The following is a 23,493-nucleotide window of genomic DNA, read 5'->3' on the forward strand; positions in this document are numbered from 1 at the left end:
CACCAAGAATTCGGTTTAATGACAAGGTAAGAACGTGTCTTTACAAATTTATTTGCACTAACAATACTGAAGGTAAATGCTTGTCATATCACAAAATGGAGAAGAGATAGATAATTATCCCCAAATTATATCCATATATTAGCCGGTGCAAATTGTCAATATATTTTTCTTGTCAGAGCCCCATCGGTCACTATCGTCCTGGTGCCTCTAGCAGCAGTCAAGACAACAAGATTGGCCTAAAGTTGTGTAGTATCTTGGAGTCGTGTCTGGTCTGGAAAGACAATGCAACTACATTAGTCAATTTCTCCTCATATATATCATGTTGTACACGAGGATTGCATATTTGATTTCAAGTCAAAACTATGTTATAAAATGCCATGTGTATACAAAACATAGCCCCAAAGACTAACAGTATTCCTGAGGCAAAATATATCATTTCTGATCATCAACTTATCATTGGACAAAGGCGTTTTCTAGTGTGAAGAAACTCCAGTTAACTTAAAATATACTCTTGCAAAAGTTACTACAGTATTTCGGCCAAATAAAAGCGGAATATACAATGTTAATTGTTCTGCAACCTGCAAATATAGACATGAAGTGGACAGAAGAGAGCTAATCATAATTTCTTTGTTGTACTGAGAGTTCAAAAATTAAAATGTTTATCAAGATTTGTTCACCAGTTTGACGACCAGCTTTGAGTTCTTATTGCCTGGCATCCATCGCCCATCCGGCTATCCACCACCGACATGTCACATAGTTGATATCCCCTCTGTAAGATCTGGACCAGTGAAATCAAACCCACGGTGCTAAGAATGACACCTATCACGTTGACTGGAAACATGTAATTAACCTGAAATATGTCAGTAATGAATGCAAATTATAAAACACAGCTTTGGACCAATGCTCGGTTCTCTGCGATGATATGGTATAGCGTGAATGTATAGAGGGTTTGCAAATACATCTTACTATTGTGTCAATCTATGTCTACCATTTTGAACATCGATTACCAATAATACATTAATAACATAATAAAATCACATTAGAGATACAAGCTAATGTGGTTATAAGATTAAAAGCACTACATCCTTCTTGTTATTGGGAACAATATTCCATTTAGAGGAAGTGAAATTCCACATCTGAAGATCATAAGTGCGTTTCATAGATACATGTTTTGATTCCTCAACACCTTCAAAGAAAAACTATGTTGTGAAGAAATCATCTGTTTATCCATATGCTGAAAATATAAATAACAGATATGGCATCATTTGGTTACAAATATTTACACAATATGAATTAATTATCAAAAGATTGAATTAAGGAGGATTTTAGTTTATTCTTATGTAAGTAATACTTTACAATAATTATAATTGTTACCTGTCGTAAACGTCACAGCTGCATGTTGACACTTTGGATAGTGTAAGGTGTCCCAAGCTGAAAGCTGATATCTCACAGACCAAACACTCACTTTTAACCACAGCGACACACATGCTCTACAGACCATCACACGCACCGATCACACAAACATATGTAAGAAGGTAGTCTGACAATATACATGCACAAACAATCGCATGCAGCAGTAAACTATGATACCATTATCAAAATATAATAATTTGATGAACTTGGTAAAATTGGTAAGAAGTTCTAAAACTTTAACTCCATATGTGAGCAGATAGACACATTTGCAGTAAACACAAATGTATTAATTAATTACGTTTATTCATGTATCTTTACTTCAAATCATGGTTAGCAATGCAGAAGAACAAAATATTGGGTTCTTAACATTACAGAACGAAAAGACCTTCCCGTTCTAAGAGATGAGTTCAAAAGTAGAGACTGTTCCTGACTGGAAGACCACAGAGGTGGCTGATGCATTGAGTTTATTCTTCTTCAACACCCCACCCAATCAGATATACATTTGCGCAAAGGCTTCACAAACACTAAAACTGTTACCTGTTGTAGCGGTCACCGGGAAAGCCCTGCTCTTGAACTCCCCATACTGGGAGATGACCACGATGGTGTAGGTTGTGTCCGGCTGGAGGCCGACCAGAGTGTGGGAGGTCGCTGTCTTGTGCAGTAGGGTCATCACCGTCTGTCCATTCACCTCGTAGCTGATCCACATTTCTGTCCGGTTGTAGCAGCTGAAGGAGTGTTTCCACGTCACAGTCACTAAGTTCGCTTCTGTCTTTGTGACAGTCACGTTTACGGGTGCTAGCGCTGAGATGAATAAAAAAAGAGGAAACCTAGATATGTCATAAATACTGGCACCATCACGAGTCCAAGACATTGAAATAATACTGAGTAATATGCTTTCAAATAGTAACGGAGTCCATTCTACAATTCCCATTATTCCATAAGCATGTGTTTGAAGCGCTATTTAATAATAATGATAACAGGTTTTCGCAATAGGGTGAGCGTATCTTGTCCTACCAGTGGTATCCGTCACACAAACATAAAAAGGAAAGCCTAGAGTTGAACTTAACAAACACGGAAACAAGTCAAAATAGGGAATTGCATCTGACATACTTTTTGTTGCTAGGTAGCCTGAGTTTCAAAAGCGCGCTGACATGATACTGTTATTCACAGTAAACCTTCGTCCTTTGTATTTAACTTGGAAACAAAATGTTGACCTTAAATCGCAATCACATTAACACCCTACTTACATCCTTGTGTTCCATTCAGTGTATCTAGTTTATCCACCTGTAATAAAGATAAGTGCTACATTAATAGAACATAGCAAATATTGGATCAAATTAACAGTCAACATAGATACATACTATGATATTGTTTTTAAAAATTTATTTCATTTTTAATTGTATTGCATGCCTGCATGGACATCGTATTGGTTTGCATAATCCCCAAATCCTTTTTTTATGTCACAGATTAGAACAAATTGTATCATTATAAATTGTCCAGCATCCAAAACTGAAATTAACCACACTCACAGTGAAGCTCTTTGTTGTATGGATGCCCGCCATGTTCACAAAATCCATGTCCATAGTCACCGTCTGTCCTTCCAACATTGGGTGTTTTAACCAGCAGTTGCTGATGGGCAGAAACTGCTTCTTGTTGAAGCAGACTGGATTGACGGTGGTACAGTAACACGTTGTAAAGCCCTTACACGACTGTGGAGAAAGTTGTGTTAAAATGATACAGCGGGTGGAAATGAAATGTGTTGCAATTTCGTTATGAGGAACAGTAAGTGTCAAACGCTTTACTCCATGTACTTACATCAATGGTTCTGAGAGGCAAAGTTTCATTAACAATCATTAGATTGTTGCTCACTTTCCTTACGAAAAGGTTCACATGTTTCACACCACTCTGCATGTCCCGAACATTGACTTCAACACTGAAATAAAAGGATATAGACATTGTTGATTATTTGTTTAGAATAAAGCCGTAAGACAAACAGAAAGATCAAGGCACTGTTGTTCAGCAGGAACGGTCAATGTGAGCTGAATGTAATATGAAATGATTAAGAAAAATAACGGAATCGTTTTTGCAGCCGCAACGACCTTTTGAAATCTAAAATTAAAAAGGGCATGGTATCATATGATTGTAATCGTATTCTATTGTTAAGGCAAAAAACAGTAAATATAAATATTTTGTATGATGAAGGGTTTTTCATATTCGAAACAGCCCACAATAGCAAACGTTATTTGCAGTTGATCGCCAAAACGATGTTTTAAAACCAAATCTCTTTGTTAACTGTAAGTATATCCCACCAAACTATCAGCTCTGGGAGAAGGATACAGATGCCCAGACAATTGTAGAACATTTAACAAAAAGTTAATCCAATGCCAATGACAATTTGAAGTAACGTGGTGGTTCTAAACGTTTTAAGACTTTATAAGTATGAATATGTATAAAGTATCTCCTCCCGGAATGAAAGGAAATCTAATTAATGTGAGTTACTTCACATCAACAAATAATTTCGATTCCGAGACCACCCCGCGTTTGAGAGGAAGATTCCGTAAGATCATCATTAGTCGGAGCTTAACAGAAGAACGGACACAAAACAGGCGACGAACAATATGCCCTGCTGGTGAACTAACAAACAACACAAAATGTGTTAAAATGGACAGATACCAAATGAGTATGTATGCAACTACTCACGTTGAACTAAATGGAACCTTGTTGGTCTGGATGTTCCTCCGGAACACAGGCTGCTCGACTTCAGGTGGTGTATCATCAAAGTTAACCCTGGTGGAATCTATCCGGGTGTTACCTAGGACATCTGTAGCTCTCACCCAAACTGTGACTGTGTCGTGGTTCGTCAGTGCACCCCCGAGTGAACCTATCAGTCATATATTTATGTACATTATTTCAGAACGAAAAGGACATTTACGTGATATTGATACATTAATTTACTGAGATAACAGACGCATTTTTTGCCTCGTTAAATATAGTTTTGAAGCACACCTTGACCGCCAGATATAAAATAACTGTGTGTCGTCGACAATATGATAATAAGTTACAAAATAACAATACTGAGTTGAATAAGTTACCTGCAGGCATGGTGTATGTTTCACTGAGTCCTACATCCACCCAACCTGTGGTTGGTTCCGTCTGGTTCACACCGGCATTGCTGTCCTTCGCATGAGCAATCTCAAACTTGACAACACCTCTCTTGTTTGGTATTGCGTCTACTGTCCTCTGTCCTTCGTGGTCATCCTGTCCGGAGTCTCTTCTCATGTCCTTCAAGAAGTCCTCGAGCTGTGGGGGGTAGGCGAGGACTTGGTTCAACCACTTGCCCTCCTCATGCATCAGGTTCACAAAGTGGTTGGTCCATGTAACCTTGATATCGCGAGAAGGATCATCTTGCCAGTTGTATCCCTCATTAGGATCAGCTGATGATATGTACAGACGGTTATCTGCTCTAGTATCTATGGTAACATTAGAAACAGGGTCGTATATGGCGATTCTCCTTACAAAGATAGAGTTATTGGCCTTGTCGGAGGCCTCCAGGATGAAGGAGTAAACTCCAGGCTGTGAAGGTGTGTAGGTGGCCTGGAAGGAGTTGGAGGCCGATGATGACTGATTGACTTCAATAGGACCATGTATGGGCCTCAAGGGTTTAAACTCCTTCAGCACCTGATTCCCGTCCACCTGTAGTTTGAACACTTCCCAGGCGTAGCGGTGCATGCCAGAAGGAACATCAGTCCAGTTGGACCAGCGGAGACTTATTGCATTCTGAGAATGAAATTATTTCCGTGGGACATACCTGTATTGGTACTGTACCTTTACTTCATTTTAAATTAGAATATTATTGATTTATTAAGGAAGCAAAGGGAACGTTGTAGAATGTCTACATCTTGCTGTCCGAGTCTCTTCATAGTTATATCTTCTCATCTATTCAACCATACAATTTACAGTAGTTCAGAATTCGTCCGTTTTCACTTTCGATATATTAATTTTCATAAGCGATTATATTCTGTTTGCACCTAGAACATCCAATTTTATATGTTTTGCTTGTTTGTTGTTTAACGCCACACTCAGCAATATTGGACCAGACAATCCAGTGATTGACATCATCAGCATCGATCCACGCAACTGGGATACGTTTTGTTTGTGCAATTTAAAATCTCGCCGATAGAGTTTATAAAAAAGACCACGGAATTTACATTTACCTCTTGATTGTCTTCTCAAAGCCTTTGGTGTACTACTCTTGCCTATTTTAACCTATGGTTGTGAAACTTTGGGATACCAAAAAAAACCATTCAGTATTGGAAAGAGTACATTTGAAATTAATTAAACTTGCCTCAATCTTAGAAACTCAACACCAGATTGTTGTATGGTGAATTTTGGAGGTTTCCAATAAGTATAACCATATATAAGAGAATGACTCTAATATTGAAATACATTAATTCTATAACTCATACCAATAACAATAAGAACAATTGAATGGAGTTCAACAAGAGCTTATTAAACAGGTGTGGTCTTTCTGTAGTTTTAAATCAACTCGATGCTGGAAGTCACGACTGGTTAGTCTCAAATTTGAAAACATTTTAGAAGATCAATTTATTCAAAATTTTAGCTACAGGCTCCAAGGCTTGCAATTATAGAATTTAAAATAACTAAATTTAAACTTGAACAATATCTTCTCTTATCATCAGAAATATTTATTCAAAACCTTAAATAACAATTTGCCAATTGAGACTGGTCGCTGGGAGGGCATTGCACGCGAATATCAGACAAGTTGGCGATCCCGTTAGTCGCCTCTTTCGACAAGCATAGTGGCTTTCACAGCAAGCAATTGGTTGCTGAAGACCTATTCTACCCCGGATTTTCACGGGTCCCCAATTTTATAGGAAATTTAATTAATGTAATTTATGATGAATTTGTATAAATAACAATTTGGATTCAATGAATAAAGCTATAAAGTCTTCGTAATTATGAATATGTGGATGAATGAATGAATCAAACGTACATGTACGACCAGAAAGGTCAGCAGTTTAAGATAAGCCAATTAAGTTCCATGCAAGTATGGAGACACGCGTTTTTCATAGCAATTTGTTATGATGCCTCATAAATGATATCAAATGTATCCTATAAACTTTAAATAGCATTTTGCTACAAATTGACAAAGTGAGATATATAATGAATTAATATTTGTCTACTGTCACAAACTTGTCATCCCTTTGGCTGTATCAGCAAAACAAAGTCAAATACCATTTGAGCGAGTGAGTTGGTTCAAATACTGCTTTCAACAATATTCCAGTTATATCCATATGCCTGTCAAACTCACTTCGTAGGTAAGCGCACGGTGATGTATGTCTCTGACGTTTACCACTTTGGTTCAACCTACTTGCTCGGGTAAGGTGCTGACAAACCTAGAAATATAGTCGGTGCGAAAAAGACCCTATTATATCAAATCTGTGTTTACAGTTGTCTGCAAGTTTGATTGGTGCCTTTTCTTTACAAATAATGATTGTTACCTTCGTCACATCTTGGTTCAATGAAAATGGTCTATCTGTACAGGATGACCCTGACCCCAGGCAGCTGTGAGTTGGTTTGGTGAAGTCAAAACGGAACTCCATTGACTGTTCAACCATATGTCCTGTGTAAGTCTGGTTCCCCCTGTCTCTCAGGCCGCTTACAGTTAATTCCTGGAGTTCTCGGTAACCTCCACTCCATGTCTTGAATGTTAAAGCCAGTCTGAAGTTGAGAAAAGAATAGATGTGCATAACGATTTTTAAGGTGGACGTGCTATTCTTTTTATCTCAACATGTTCAAAATGTATACAATAAACATGTTGACCCAGCTAACATGTCATGATGCTATTTCCGTCAATAATACACGACCTCTTCCTATAGATATTCAGGCCATTTTTATTCATGGTGAAAATCATCAAATGTTTTATTTCACCTTTCACATTTTGAAAAAAATATGAAAATTATCATTTGATTAAATGACCTAATGACTTCCAAATGGGTATCAGTGTACAATCTGTTTTAAGTTTACAAATTGCACACACAGACTTGCAAGAACCACGCACATGCACACACAGACTTGCAAGAACCTCGCATATGCACACACAGACTTGCAAGAACCACACATGTGCACATATATACTTGAAGGAACCACGCATGTGCACGCATATGCTTGGATGATGTCCGTAAGTGCATTTCCTGGAGTCGAATATGTTTAAAGATAGAAAAGTAAGTGAAGGAACCTGTTTCTTTTTACTGAGTTTAAACGTTTGACGATTACTTCGAAAGTGGCGCATATCGGAAGCGACCAGCACGATTAAGGTTTTGGATTACTAGCAGGGTGCATGGGGACTTTGAACCAACAGGAAGCTGATCCTAGCACAACTCAAGCAACTCAGGTACACACTGCGAATTGCAGCGTCCTTGGCTACTGGCCTCCTTTGTATACAAGGACAGAGGGACTAGTAAGTTTAGTGAAAAGAATTTTGCCTCAATATATTGGAGTTAGTTTGGAGGATATTATCTCAGGTAATTATTATTTGATTTGACAACATAGTAAGGAACCCAAACCTGCACGATGTGTTGCGCTATAGACTAGGATTACAAAACTAAGCTTTAAAAAACTATTTTATCATCAAATGATCTTATCAAATTCTGAAGTCACGAACAAAAACTGATTTAATCATTCTTAAAAAGGTTTGCTGATTACAGGACATGTTCACGCATAAAAATATTGTCACATTTAAGTCACTGAATATACCATTTTTAAGTCCCCAATAGATTTTCACTATTTCATAGTATACTTCCTTCTCACAGTGAGCACACGTTATGATTAAATGAGTCTTGTAATAATAATCAATCGCTCTTAGCGATGTCAGAAAATGTTCATGAAAACTATTAACGATGATGATGTTAACCTTCCAACCGTTGACAAATAGAGTAAACAGCTTACCTGTCTCCATTTTCCAGAGATCTGTCATAGTCCGTTTTGGTAATATTACAGTAGTAGGTGTCGGAGGTGGGATTGAGATCAGACACTTCCGGTGTACAGGGCAGAGTTGTGTCAAGACTGACAACAGGAGTTGACCCTGGAAGAAAGATGGTGAGAAAGAAGGTATTTTTAACAGTTATTAACTTTAGTATTAATTGAACACTTCAGGGAAATTTGGTTAGATATGTTTTAAAGTATCGGGTTTCTGATACAATATCAATACTATTTCTAATGATGTTTTATTCCGCTGATGAAGATTGCTTTGGACCTGTGAGAGAATCATAGCTCGTTTTAGCACCGTGTTATCAACCCTACAAGCGTCCGTAATGAACACGCTCAGAATGTAACGCAATGATAGTATTGATCAGGAAGGTGTTGTCTCTTCGGAATAGTGTATTGATAGTCTTAATATAATATGTTAATATTGTAATGGACAACTTTGGACCTCTGTCTTATGACATATGTTTATGCCCAAATATGTGATAATTATATTTAGTGACACAGTGAAATTAGGAGTAAAACCGCGAAAACGAAATAAAATGATTTTATTGGTAACAACTGTAATTCATATGTCTTTTAAGATCTTATTACGATATTCCTTGATCAGCATATACCATGAACCGTTCTCACCCGTCGAAGGCAGCTTCTCATGGTGAATGTCTACTTCAGCCTTAGCAATGCCGATGCCATATCTCTTGATGAAGGCAGGTGACTCAGGTAGGTTTGAAGCCATGTAATGAGCAGACGCTGTGACGTTCACCCAGTTAAATCTTTCCCTGTTTGTCCACACGGAGTCGGATACACTGGACATGGTTGAGTCCACGTACAAAGAATACTTCTCCCTAGTCGGCATCCCGGTACCCCTCGGCCAGAAGGACAATCTGGCACCTATCTCAAATATCTCTGGCTTCTGGGTTGATTCCACTGAAACAAAAATGTAAAGCTAGATTTACAATGATCACGGGCATTCCTTCGCTAGTTAATCAGTGCATCATCACACTGTTTTTACTTTGTAATTTGGATTCTATCAATTATGTCCAGTTATGTCAAGTAAATGGTATTGGTAAAGGAATGATTCCTTTAGAGAACGACGGCAGAGCCCTTTTATAAGTTTGTACTTTGTGGTTGGAGGAATATGGCGGTGGGCGTAATTGTCGTTGCATTTTAGAACTATGTACAAATAATGAACCAGTACATTTTATACAATAGTCACTCGGGCTGCTTGATAGAGACTGGAATCCCGATGAACAGTCACAGTTGACACTGGTGCCTGGGGTACAGATACCGGGGAAACAGGGCCGCACGTAGTTACATACCACTGAAATAATACAAAATCAATACTAAATATAGAACCAGATGACATATGATTAAATATCATTGATAAGATAAGATAAAAATGAATAAATATTGGGTTTGGTCATTAAAAGTCGGTCAGTTTCCTGCTATTCACTTTCTCTCGCACTTCTAATCTGCGGTTTAACCTGTCTAGACTGGTGATTGGTTGGACCGGATTTGCACGGGAGAAAGGGTAATCAGGGAGGCGGATTTGCAATCATATTTGAAGGTCGGCACAGACCCAGACCCATCAAAACTCCATCCAGCCCAGCAACCCTCTAACCCTTCCCGAAATCACTTTGTACCCATGAGGTGGTAGGTTCCAGGAACGGACTTTCAGACTTTATTTGGTTCGATCCAGGATATATGGCTTGTGATGACAAATAAAGGACAGGATCTGCAGACTTGGGATACACTATTTGCCATGGACATTTTGTGAGCCTAACAACTGCACTGAATAGTCGTGCAACTGTACTGTATAATTGACAAACTCAGCAGAATAATAATTGGTCCGCTGACGTACTTATATAAGCAGCCTAACACTGATGGCTGACATGTCAATGTCAAGTGCTTATGTAAACAACATAATTGTTGACATAGCGACTGTCAAGTTAATCAGATCTGACTAGCTCAGCAGAATAATCGTCCAGCTGCCTTTAACAGCAGGCAGGTTGTGTTAACAAGGGAGAACCGGCAAACCATCGGAGGAGCGCAGTCTCAGTAGAAGAGAGGAAAACCAGGGACAAGGAGAGACGAGAACTGACCAGCCAGTCCAGCCCTCAGCTGCCCAAGTGTCAACGTGACTTCCTATGTTCGACTCTGCAACTACTAATCGCCCGGTTCTGTAGTTCTACGGTGTTAATAAAGAAACCACTCTTTGCCACCACTACGGCTCGTCGTTCTAAGTTTACGGAGGTGTTACAAGGGAACTCCAGTAGAGGACTTTCAGAATGATAGTGCATGCACACGTGTTATGGACAGATCAATGACAGAACCTTCAGAGTTTAGACTGTAAACTAGAGATAGTATTTCTAAGGAAAGGACGTAAGATGTGAAACAGTAAGTTCCAGTACAGAACCTGCAGAATTGCCATCAGGTAAACTTGAAGGTAGGTCCTGCTATAATTGGGATGATGACCTCTAGGATAGGACATTTTGTATACAAGATCAAGGATAGAACGGGTATATGTACTTCAGAATCAATCCTACACAACTCAGATAACAAGCTCCATAAGCTTCAGGCTATTGTGACCTGAAGACCTGGTATTGTAAGCTGAATGACATGATCATAAAAATGGCTTAATGTGAACAGGAAGTACCAGGATATCTACCAGCAATACCTGGGATAGTAATCCCCGGGATAGTATACGCAAATTGGGATTTGTGAGCTTCAGATCAGATCAGACATGCAGTAAGATTGCCAACTTGCGACTTGTGGCAATCTCAAAGTAAGGAACTGCACGTTGCGTTGGTCCTTGATATTCGCGCGAGCAGGCATGTTTCAAAAACATGTCATGACATGGAGACCGATTTTGAAGATGAAATAATTTTCAGTTTGCAGTGGCTGAAGAAAAAATTCTAGAGTCTCCTCTCTTTAGTCCTTGCCAGGATAACGGATATGGTTTTGTTTGAAGGATATGACCTTAGCAATATGCACACAGTGACATTTCCGATTGTAAAATAATCCCTGTCATGGCAACAGGCGTCTGTTCAAAAGATCAGGCAAAACCTTGTCCTTTAGAAAATAACTGATTTCATCACTGTGAATCTTCTGTAGTGTCAGTAAGTATTCAATTCACTTATGAAAACAATTGCAGAAAACAATTTCACTATTTTAAGTGTCTCCTGCTAGAGGTTGTACTCAATAGGGTGTCACAATATTACATTATCGATACGTACACGTGTTGCACGTCGGTCCTACCACTCCATCATTACACCGACAGGTGTTGGGTCGCACACAGGTACCTCCGTTCTTACAGGAAGGGTTGCAGATTGCTGGAAATACAAAACCAAACTAATACATTATCCTCACTGCGGCCTGACTGAAATACAAACAACAATAAAATACGTATATTAACGACAGCATGCATGTTGCATGCTCAGGTTCTTTTAGTCCATTTGGAATTGCCATGATCCTCACTGACTTCAATCAATGAATAATGTGCTTGTGAGAAGTTAAGTACAGTGTGATAACGTGCTACAAACAGGGACCGGACTTACGTCGGTTACAGTTCTGGTAAGAGGAGGTTGTCCAGCCAGTGCAGCAGAAATATTGCACCCGATAATCCGGCACCCAGTACCATCTCCATGCGCAGCAGCTGAACAAAGGAAGCAGAATACCGTCACATTGATGACAAAAAACATATACCACATGCTAAACTACAGGCACCGTAAGTTTTCACTTTTTTGTCATAAGTATATATAAAGCAAATATTTTGATACTGTTAATATACTATAAACCATTAATAGAGCAAGGTGCTGCAAACGCTAGGAATGTTGTGTAGGGATAATTTAATTGTGTAATCAAAGTTAACTAGTGGAACAAATAATGAATTAATTTGCAGGTTATTTTTCACCATATAACTAATTGTGTTAATGATTGTTATCACATGCACAGGGTGCACTTACCCCAGCCAGGTCCGATACACACATCGTAACTCACGTCTGTAACTACAGATTGTACGAGAACAAAAGTTTCTGAAACAAAGACGTATAGATAATGAATGTCTCTTAATTACATGGTTACAATAGAAACAAGGTTACACTCAATACTCATGTATACTAAACACCAAATACCTATCTTATTTTGACGAGGAAATAATAATTAAATAATCGAAGTTGTAATATATTTATGACGATGATAGTTGAATTCATAGAGCCACAAAAGACAAGATAAGACAAGATGTATATTGTTGATAAGTTTTCTGGTACGTATATATTCAAACACTAAGTTAAAGCACCACCCTGTAAGTAAGATTGAGAGTGAAAGATATGGTTAAGTTCCCATTTTTATCATGTATATATCTTATTATTACTTATAAGATCGTAAAACTTTTTAATTTTGTGACGTCACGTGTGCTGCCTAAAACATTTATTCCTTCATTTAAAGTATATAAAGTGTAACGTCCCTTGTAGAAAACCCCTTCTGAATGCAAGGCAGAGACAATTGAGACAGGACTGGGCAAGAGCACACGCACATTTCAGAGTGACAGATTGAAACCGTGTACTTTTCTCCGACGAATCTTTTTTCAGATGTTTTCGTAAGTAGTAGTAGTAGTAGGATGAAAGTAAGACGTCTCCAAAATGAGAGATACCGCAGTTATTGTTCACAGGTGACCGTAAAACACCCACCCCAGGTTCATGTTTGGGGACTCATATCAGCAAATGGTACCTGAATTCTTAAAAAGGTGCATGGTACTCTTAATGCCCAGAAATATCAGACTGAGATCATCAATGGCCTCAAAACACAGTGTGAATGCCTTGTATTTCCGAGTAAAAAACTTATATTTCAGCAAGATAAAACCCCTGCCCATTTTTCCAAGAGCACTCGTGTGGTTTTGGCAGAAACATACCGTTGTTGGAATAGCCTGGTAATTCCCCTGACATGAGCCCTATTGAGACTCTCTGGGACATTATTGGCAAGAGAGTCGCTAAGAAAATGCCTACATCAAGCCAGGAGCTCTGGAATTTGGTAAAGAAATATTGGTATTCTGTCTCAAAAGATACCCGTCGCAGTCTCTTGGAATCGATGCCTAAAGGAATAAAGGCACTACGAAAAGCGAAATACTCCTTATTGAATGTACTTTCTTCTGATACCAAATAGTGCTGCAATAAAAGTATTAATATACTTGTAATATGTGTAAAGTCCTAATAGCCATGTATTCATAGCAATGTAACAAACATTTGTTCAGCAGCTGTACATCCCATGCAGCACATGAAAGAATCCCAATTCAGTTGAGGTAATACATCCCATTCAGTTGAGGTAATGCATCCCCGTCAATGCGGGTAATACATTCCATTCAGTGCAGGAAATGCATTCCATTCAGTTGAGGTAATACATCACATTCAGTTGAGGTAATGCGACCCATGCAGTTGAGGTAATATATCCCACTTAATGCAGGTAATACATCCCATTCAGTTGAGGTAATGCGACCAATTCAGTTGAGGTAATACATCCCCTTCAGTTGAGGTAATACATCCCCTTCAGTTGAGGTAATACATCCCATTCAATGCGAGTAATACATCCCATTCACTTGAGGTAATACATCCATTCACTTGAGGTAATACATCCTATTCAATGCGGGTAATACATCTCATTCAGTGCAGGAAATGCATTTCATTCAGTTGAGGTAATACACCCCATTCAGTTGCTGTAATACATCCCATTCAGTTGAGGTAAAACATCCTCTTCAGTTGAGTAATACATCCCCATCGGTTGAGGTAATACATCCCCTTCAATGCAGGTAATACATCTAATTCAGAGCAGGAAATGCATTCCATTCAGTTGAGGGAATACACCCCATTCAGTTGAGGTAATACATCCCCTTCAGTTGAGGTAATACATCCCCTTCAATGGAGGTAATACACCCCTTCAGTTGAGGTAATAAATCCCCTTACATGCGGTTAATACATCTCATTCAGAGCAGGAAATGCATTCCATGTAGTTGAGGTAATACATCCCATTCGGTTGAGGTAATACAGCCCCTTCAGTTGAGGTAATACATCCCCATCAGTTGAGGTAATACATCCCATTCAGTTGAGGTAATACACCCCCGGCCTTTAGTTGAGGCAATACATATGTACCTATTTATTGCGTTATTTAAAGAAAACAAGGTGCTCAAAGCGAAGCCCTTTTCCCTCTACATTCTCAACATAGTCTCTATCAGAAGTGTTTGACTTGTGTTGGGTCCGACTTAGCACGGGCTGTCAAAATCACCTTCAAACACATAGACGTAACATATAATGTGTTTACATCTATAGATTAGTATTCGACCTACCTATATACCACTTTATATATCACAGTACATCGCATTTAAAAGAAGAAAACTGATCCGTTAAAGTCAAGCACTTTTACTGTATTTTCTTAATAAAATTTCTATCAGAAGTGTTCGATCCGACTTTTAGGCAATGCCCTAAAAGCGCGTCACTGAGGACACAAATGTACAATGCAGTTGACACTTTACAGCATACCATGTACCTCTGTTGGTAATAGCGCCACTGAGACACAGATGTACAATGCAGTTAACAATTTACAGTTTACCATGTCCCTCTGTTGGTAATAGCGCCACTGAGACACAAATGTAAAATGCAGTTAACAATTTACAGCATACCATGTACCTCTGTTGGTAATAGCGCCACTGAGACACAAATGTAAAATGCAGTTAACAATTTACAGTATACCATGTACCTCTGTTGGTAATAGCGCCACTAAGACACAAATGTACAATGCAGTTGACACTTTACAGCATACCGGTGTACCTTCATGGGTAATAGCGCCACTAAGACACAAATGTAAAATGCAGTTAACAATTTACAGCATACCATGTACCTTTATGGGTGAAAGCGCCACTAAGACACAAATGTACAATGCAGTTAACAATTTACAGCATACCATGTACCGTCATGGGTAATAGCGCCACTAAGACACAAATGTAAAATGCAGTTAACAATTTACAGCATACCATGTACCTTTATGGGTAATAGCGCCACTGAGGACATTACTGGTACAGCATGGAACACCAATGTACAGGGGCAACAATGTACAGTTTGTTATAAACACGTCACAGAGAGCAATAAGCAACACAAATGTACAGTATTGGTAACCATGTGCAGTATAACCTGCACTTATTTGGCTTAGCCTGGGACAATATCAACCTATCTGAAGGCTACTTGTACCACGATATACCATGTAATGCCATGAAAACGACCCCACCCCGACCTCCAACACCAGTACCAGTACGGCCGAGTACAAGCAGCGTCACTCACACACGCACCTGTGCATCACACCCGCTGAAGCGTAATAAAATCGCCTTTCTTGTCACTATACGGTCAGACGTGCGGAGTTCGTGACAATTCTGCGATTCGACTCAACAAAGTACTGAGCGGCAACACAGCAGTGTTATGAGACGCATAATGTGACATAACAGATCAAACCATTGGGAGAAATCTGGGAAATTAACTGCTCACACAAAACATATAGCATATGAAACTGCACGGAATATATCTCGGCATTGGGTTCGGTGTCTTATTATACGTACAATACCCTACACTTGACAGCAGTATCGATATGTCATCTTGAAATAACCAACACAATGTCAATATATGCATTATATAGTTATCGACACGCTTGAGATGTCACACATACACTGTACATCAATAGGGCGCATTACAGTTTGTGGGGCGGTAGGGTAGCATAGTGGTTAATGCGTTCGCTCGTATTGCAGGAGGCCTCGGTTCGATTTCCCATGAATGCGTAAATGTGTGAAGCAGACTTCTAGAGTCCCCGCGTGATATTTCTGAAATGTATTTAAAACGGCGTAAACTCACTAACTTACTTATAATATGATTAGTATGGAATGAATCGAGTGTGTAAAAATAATCCCTTGAATGATTATGACAAAAGGAATGTATTTCAATGTCGAGGTAGGAGATTATAACGCTCGGAATGCGATCGTTCAAGCACAGCAGAGAAAACAATCCTCTATGAATAGCTTTATTGAAACCGTAATACACTGCCCTAAAACACACCGTGAGTTTTAATACTTGCAACTGGTTGGTTTCAAGTTTAATCTGAGAATTCAATGCGAATATTACTAACATATGGTATATCTACAATATCATGATAATACAGATAGTCACTCATCCCACCCATGTATGCGATTGCTGAAATGCGTATGTAGGAATGTATTGCCGTACTCGGGCGCTGTTTGCAAATGGTGCTTATTTCTGTCTTCATATTCCGATATTTACAATAACATTACTTTGTATATTTTATGATGTTATCGACCTCTCGGTATTAGGTTGTTTTGGTAACACTGAAGGCAAATTGCACTGTAGGCGCATGTAGACGACGCACTGGTGCATAAAGTCACAAAGCCGTTTTGATAACCCAGTAGGCGAACTGCACGAAGGTAGACGACGATGATATCCCCATCAGATGAGAAAGGTCTGTTAAGAACTACCCCAGTATGTCAGTCACAACTACAGAGCGTCGTTATACATTTACATCAAGTACAAGACGCCAAAATGTCAGATACGATACAAGTGACGGGAGTTATTTCCGAAGCTGTTCATAAACCAATGGCTATTTCAAGTGTTAGTCATGACTGATCAACAGGCCGATCATTGAAAGAAGATTGTAACGATGTGTCAATAAGATACTAAGGCAATTCATAGATTGCTGTAGACTGTCACAGCGATGATTTCAATGTGCTTTTCTTCGTTTTTGTTCTCTAGGATGGGTTGTACCGAGGGTATCCTTGAACGGGCATGCAATCAAACTCTCCGACGTATCCCAATGTATGCTCAAAGTTCAAAATTATAAAGGGTCTAAATGATGAGAAACGACACTTCTGCATGTGATTCGTGCTAGGGAATTCCCTGGGATTTCCCCAAGGAATGTGCAGGTAGTCATTGCAAAATTTCATCTCGTGAAAAAACGTATGAACGTGCATAGCGGACGGATATGTTACCTCAATAAACTTGGTAACATGGATTGGTTTGACGTCTTGGCGTGTGTCTGAATTCAAATAACAGGTTTGATATCCTAAAACCGACTCCTCAGCAAGTCTCCCTGCAGTGCGCGCGACAAACACTAGAGCAAGGCATCCCTGAGATACGAAGCCTAATGCTCCCTAAAGGAAGCCTTGGGCATCACGTGCGTCGGGGGACCAGCGCCATCTGATTGGCCGTTAACAGTTGTACAAGGCGGAGCTAAACCATCGTTTTTCTGTACATTTTACGCCTGAGAACATATGTGTGTCCTGATCCGCATTTCCCAACACATATTGCATATAGAGATTACTACACGAGTGTCTGTCATATACCATTGATCTTACAACGAGTTGTTTCAAAACGTATCTAACGAGCGATAGCTGTTAATCATCTCAAGAAAGGTAAAGCTGCTGGTTTGGATAATATTCCTGCTGAAGTCCTACAAAATAATCGCTGTATTAAGCTACTCCACAAATTAATACACTTTTGTTTTTAGAATTCAGTTGCACCTAATGAATGGAATAAAGGAATCATAAATCCTATTCCAAAGTCAAATAGTGATCCACTTGACCCACTTAGCTATAGAGGAATAACTCTGTTATCTATTCCATGTAAGGTATACACAGACATCCTAAATAGGAGGATTCAATCCTGGTTAGAAGATAATAATACATTAGTAGAAGAGCAGAATGGATTCAGACAGAATCGCAGTTGCATAGATCATGTTTATGCACTTTACAACATCATCAATGTGAGAAAGTCCACTAAAGAAGGCATTTGACTCTGTTGACAGGCAATGCTTATGGTTCAAGCTTATGAAGTGTGGTATAAAAGGAAAAATTCTTCAATGCATATACAGTCACTCTACAACAATGTACAATGCACAGTTAAATTAAATGACTTGTATACAGATCTATTTGATGTGAATTATGGTGTTAAACAAGGCTGTAAATTATCCCCAACTTTATTTTCTATTTACATCAATGATCTTGCTGAGGAATTGAAAGGTTTACAATGTGGAATTGAAATAGAGAACTATGTGTTATCTCTTCTCCTATATGCGGATGACCTAGCATTAATCGCCCCGGATGAAGATTCTCTACAGAAAATGCTATGTATACTCAGTGAATGGTGCAGAAAGTGGAGGTTAGAAATAAACTGTGAGAAAACACAAGTTGTGCATTTCAGACCCATGTCTACAATCATTTCAGATTACCAGTTTAAATGTGGCTTAAATGTTGTACCATATACAGAGAGCTATAGATACCTGGGCATCTGGTTGAATCAACATATGGACATGCATAAGACTGTAAAAGAACTTTGTAAATCTGCCAGTAGAGCACTATCTGCATTGTACACTAAATTTAGACGTTGTGGTGGGATGTCCTATGAAGTGTATACCAAGTTGTACAATACCCTTATCAAGCCTGTTTTGTTCTATGGAGCTGGCATATGGGGGAATAACAAATACAGGGAGGTGCAAGTCATTCAAAACAAAGCTTGTAGATTTTTTCTAGGAACCGGTCAAAATGCATCTAACTTGGCGATTCGCAGCGATATGGGATGGTCATCAAGTGATGTGGATCAAAAGATAGAATTATTTGACAATTCTTCAGATGTGAATCAATGCCAGATAGCAGAATTCCAAATATTATTCATAAGTGGGCAATGTATCAAAGTAAATCTTTTGATAAAAGAACTGAAATGCTGATATGAGACTTAAATGTGGATGGGATTATCAGTGACAGTGACAATAACAAGAAAAAAGTGAACTTACTGAAGGATATCTTGAAAGAGAAAGATAGTGAATCATGGTGTAAACAAGTGTGGGATGATGAGAACAAACCAAATGGTAACAAGCTAAGGACTTTCAGACTTTTCAAATTTGATGTGAATGTGAGCCACTATGTGAAATGTGTGAAGCGAAGGGATTATCGAAGTGTTTTATCTAAGTATAGGTGTGGTAACCTCCCTCTATTAGTCGAAACAGGCCGCTATTCCAAGCCTTTAAATGATAGAATATGTAAATTTTGTGCAGAAAAATATAATTATGTTATTGAGGATGAATCACACTTTTTAATAGATTGTTTTGTATACAGTGACCTGAGATATCAACTACTACACAAGGCAGCTGAATTAAATCAAGACTTTTATTATTTTAATAGCATTCAGCAATTATCTTATTTGATGCAAGAAGTGATTTTACAGCCGCTTTTAGCAAGCACATTACACAGCATGTATAGAAGGAGAGTGCATCTCTTCTAGTCTCAACATTGGATATAATATTTTTATTTTGTGTTTTATTTTTAATAATGTTATATGTTTTAAATGCTTTAAGAGTGTCTCATAAGCCCTAGAGGCTGGATATTGTACTTTTAATGGCAACTTGCTTTTGTTTAAAATGTGTTTTATGTACAATATGTGACACTTAAATAAACATTTCTTCTTCTTGTAAGAACGAAATGTAAGATCAATGGTATCTGACAGGCACGAGTGCAGTTATCTGTTTCTTACACACCCAAAAATCGCACCTCTTTAGCATCGAACCGATGAATTTTGTCTATTCTCATGATTGCAGTAGCGCATTAATACATAACACCACTGTCATAAGTGACGTAATCCTATGTGCTGCTTACTTCTCATAAATAATGTGACTCTACACAAAAAGGTTTCCGTCATATCTGTGGATTATCAAGGCGATGATGAAAAAGCAAACCAGACAAAAACAAAGTACACGCTGGGTTCCAAGTTGACAGTTTACACCTCAAAGGAATTACCAAATATGTACAAAAATGTTTACTTCCGTATGACATCACTACCAGTGACCGACTTTTACAAAATGGCGTGTGGATTTTCGTTGATTGAGGGATCGTATACACATATATGTTTCACGTAAGTAATCAGAAACATTCTGACAGTCTGCGTACTATTATTTGTTTACCATGTTTTCCTATGTAACAAAGAGAATGCAGATAACTACCGTCATCGTTGTGCGTGATTTAGCGTCAGCCATGGCGTCACACAGGACGGAAACTTTTACGGCTTCTGTTGAATTTAACACATCATTGTAATGTGTATATGTGTATTTCCATAATTAGTATAATAATTCTAAAAATGCAACACAGTGTAAAATCTGAATTTTGCTTTGTTTACATTTCAGCAAGTACAGTTTTCCGAGCACGGTTTTCGTTTCCATACCTAATTTAATTCGCATGATTTCATCTAGATAATTTGCATTGATGACAAAGACCATTTATCCATTGTTTCGAAAATGTATGTGAATTGTGATTTGGCGAGGTTTACAATGTATCTAATTTTCAGAAGTTACTTTCAGTAATTCTGAATTGCCTAAAATGACAGTAAATGATAAACAGAAGAAGAATTCAAAACTGTGCACATGAAGAGTATTAGTCTGCGTGATGTATTTTGAATTTTAGTCGATTTCGAAGTGAGGGTTGAAGAGGAGGGACATACATATATGTGTCGCTGTGGCATCCAGGGGGGTTACACTGTAAAACGATAATGTTGACATAACAACAGATAATGTAACTTATAATAATACCAAACAAACTCGCAGACGAGGACGAATTTGTTTATTTTTATTATTAATTACACAGTCCTGTTGTTCACTACAGACGTAGGTGAACATTCGACTGAAGCACGAGCAACTTATGAATGACTTACACTCAGCAAAATAGTCCGTCATCATCTCACCTCAGGTCATCACCGTGGAGTAGCCTATCACGGGCCTGGAATTCGAACTCACACATATGTTTGATACCAGTTATCTCAAATGGGTTTCTCACCCACAGGTGTGTAAGAAATGCTTGTATACAACAACACTCTACGCTTGTGTGTCCTCGTCCACACACTGACAAATTCCGAATATGTAAGTCTGTCTTCGACCACACACTGAACAATTCTAATTACAGGGGTGTAGCTTCATCTACACTAGTGTAGTGATGTCGTCTTTCGGCCTTGGTTGTGAAATGGGTCCATGTAGGTACAGTGTATACTACATAATTAGGGTTATGTTGTTTCGGCTAGTACATGCTTCTGCTTGTTAAGAGAAGCATGTTGTGTTTTGATTTCTATGGACAACTAGCGAAGCCTTCTCAAATGTTGTTACAACACATGATTCTGTTTGTTTACAGATGATTGGCTTAGGACAGGATTATGAAGCCTTCTCACAAGTTATTATAAAAAGGCAGGGATATGCTTTCAGTAAACAAGTATAAAATCCCTTGGTTCATTTCAGTGATTATGTCTAATTACTGAAGATATCAGTAATTAGACATAACCACCGAGTGAATCAGTTGTTAGACATAATCACTGAAATTTTCAGTTATTAGACTTAATCACTGATTATACTTGTTTTCTGTAACATATACATGTATTCACGAGTATTCAAATAGGGTCGTAGAAAAGTGCGCATTCAACGATTTTTTAGCTTTGAAAACCGACAGAGGAGCACACAGTGTACCCAAACTATCGCAAGTTAAAGTATGACGCCCAACTTTAATTGTGACTCGTGTGAAAAGGTGACCTACAAATACCAGAGAGAATGATACATGAAAGTGTTCGTATGATAAGTGGTTACTTACCCGCTCCACTGGACACTGAGGTGGATAAATCCCGCCAGGATCAGCAGCGGAAAGATGTAGGTTGTCTTCATGCTGGACACATAGTAGAACTGACTCAAGCTAACACTTTTCCTTATGTACTGCGCATCGGGTGAAAGCAGACTGTTTGCTGCTAACCGTGAATAGGCAGGCTTTATGCGACAGACAAGGAAGTAATTCTGTGTACGTGCATTGATGAATGTAGAATGTACACACAGACTAGGGTCATGGTGTCTCTGCCGCGGGTGCACAAATTTACTTGGTTTGGGTTGGATGGAGACGGGCATGGGGATATTGGAAGGGGGTGGGGGGTGGGGGGGGGGGGGGTATTGGGGATAAAGGGGGTATGGGGATGGGGGGGGGGGGGGGGTATGGGGGGCTTTTGCTCTCCCCTTTTTAGCACCCTTTCCCCTAAAGTGCAACTATAATTATTTGTTGCACGTGAAAGCTACACACAGAAATGCTCTCGCACAATGGTAACTAGTTTAAAACGTTGTTCATCAATGGGTTTTACAGCTTTGATTATTTGTAAGTATTATTAAAGTATACTCGAAAACAAAAGTTCCTGTGACACCAAAATTTTACATGTATGGAATCAAGTCACAAAAACGCAACTGCTACAGAAAAGCATGCATTCCATGCAAAAATTGACTTCTATGCAAGCCCCATGCATTTCACTACCCAAGTATGGGTATAAAAACATGTGCGTTAACGGGATTCCATATGCATTGTTTAGCATCGCGCTGACAACAACCACTCAGAAAAACAACAAAATTACACAATTATTCAACATTATGAAATGCAACACCTGTCCGAAATTGAGCGTCTGTGAGCCATTGGCATACGTGAAGCATGATCGAGTCAACGTGATGTTGCAAGACAATTTAGCGTCCACAGAAACACCATTTGGTGTTTATGGCAACTTTGGCAACAGACGAATGCAGTCAGAGACCATCCTCGGAGTGGCGGGCAACGCGTAACCAATAATCGACAAGACAACTGGATTCGAACAACACACCTACGAAATCGATTCCAGCCAGGAACAGTGACTGCAAGAAGCATCCCTGGCCTTCCACGAATGTCTTCACAAACCGTACGTCGCCGCCGGTACAGGTATTGTCGCCAGCAGACGTCCCATTTTGACAGGAAATCACCGCCAAGCAAGTCTACTGTGGTGCAGACAGCGTCTATGCTGGACGGCCATGCAGTTGGGACACGGTAACGTTCTATTCACTGACGAGTCTCGTTTTCACCTCAGCCACAGCGATGGACGGATTCAAGTGTACCGACGTCGAGGTGAACGTTAGGTCAATCATTGTGTCATGGAAGAAGATCGGTTCTGGGGCGGCAGCGTTATGGTATGGGGTGGGATTACAGCAAGACAGAAGACCCGTTTAATAGTG

At 39.1% G+C, this 23,493-nt stretch overlaps 1 protein-coding gene across 1 annotated transcript; it reads right to left on the reverse strand.

Moving 5' to 3' along the window:
- Positions 1-42: 42 nt before the first annotated feature.
- Positions 43-22,143, reverse strand: LOC139465134 (uncharacterized). Its single transcript, XM_071246822.1, has 15 exons — positions 22,073-22,143; positions 12,384-12,452; positions 11,976-12,073; positions 11,655-11,750; positions 9,617-9,739; positions 9,043-9,345; positions 8,383-8,518; positions 6,936-7,155; positions 4,506-5,190; positions 4,114-4,294; positions 3,229-3,346; positions 2,943-3,122; positions 2,661-2,697; positions 678-2,214; positions 43-271 (listed from the first exon to the last, which is right to left on the reverse strand). Exons 1-14 carry the CDS (start codon positions 22,141-22,143, stop codon positions 1,904-1,906), a joined length of 2,628 nt encoding a protein of 875 aa, XP_071102923.1. The 3' UTR covers positions 43-271; positions 678-1,903.
- Positions 22,144-23,493: the final 1,350 nt, after the last annotated feature.

This window comes from Haliotis cracherodii, unplaced genomic scaffold, assembly GCF_022045235.1.
Source record: "Haliotis cracherodii isolate W230 unplaced genomic scaffold, xgHalCrac1.p SCAF_17, whole genome shotgun sequence".
Taxonomy (NCBI): domain Eukaryota; kingdom Metazoa; phylum Mollusca; class Gastropoda; order Lepetellida; family Haliotidae; genus Haliotis; species Haliotis cracherodii.

Excerpts from the sequence above, each read along its gene's own strand:
- LOC139465134 (XM_071246822.1), bottom strand. The coding sequence starts at position 22,143 with ATGAAGACAACCTACATCTTTCCGCTGCTGATCCTGGCGGGATTTATC. Across the intron at positions 3,347-4,113 it reads AAGGTTCCATTTAGTTCAAC|TGTTGAAGTCAATGTTCGGG; the intron begins GTGAGTAGTTGC and ends CTTTTATTTCAG. Across the intron at positions 2,698-2,942 it reads ATACAACAAAGAGCTTCACT|GTGGATAAACTAGATACACT; the intron begins GTGAGTGTGGTT and ends TCTTTATTACAG.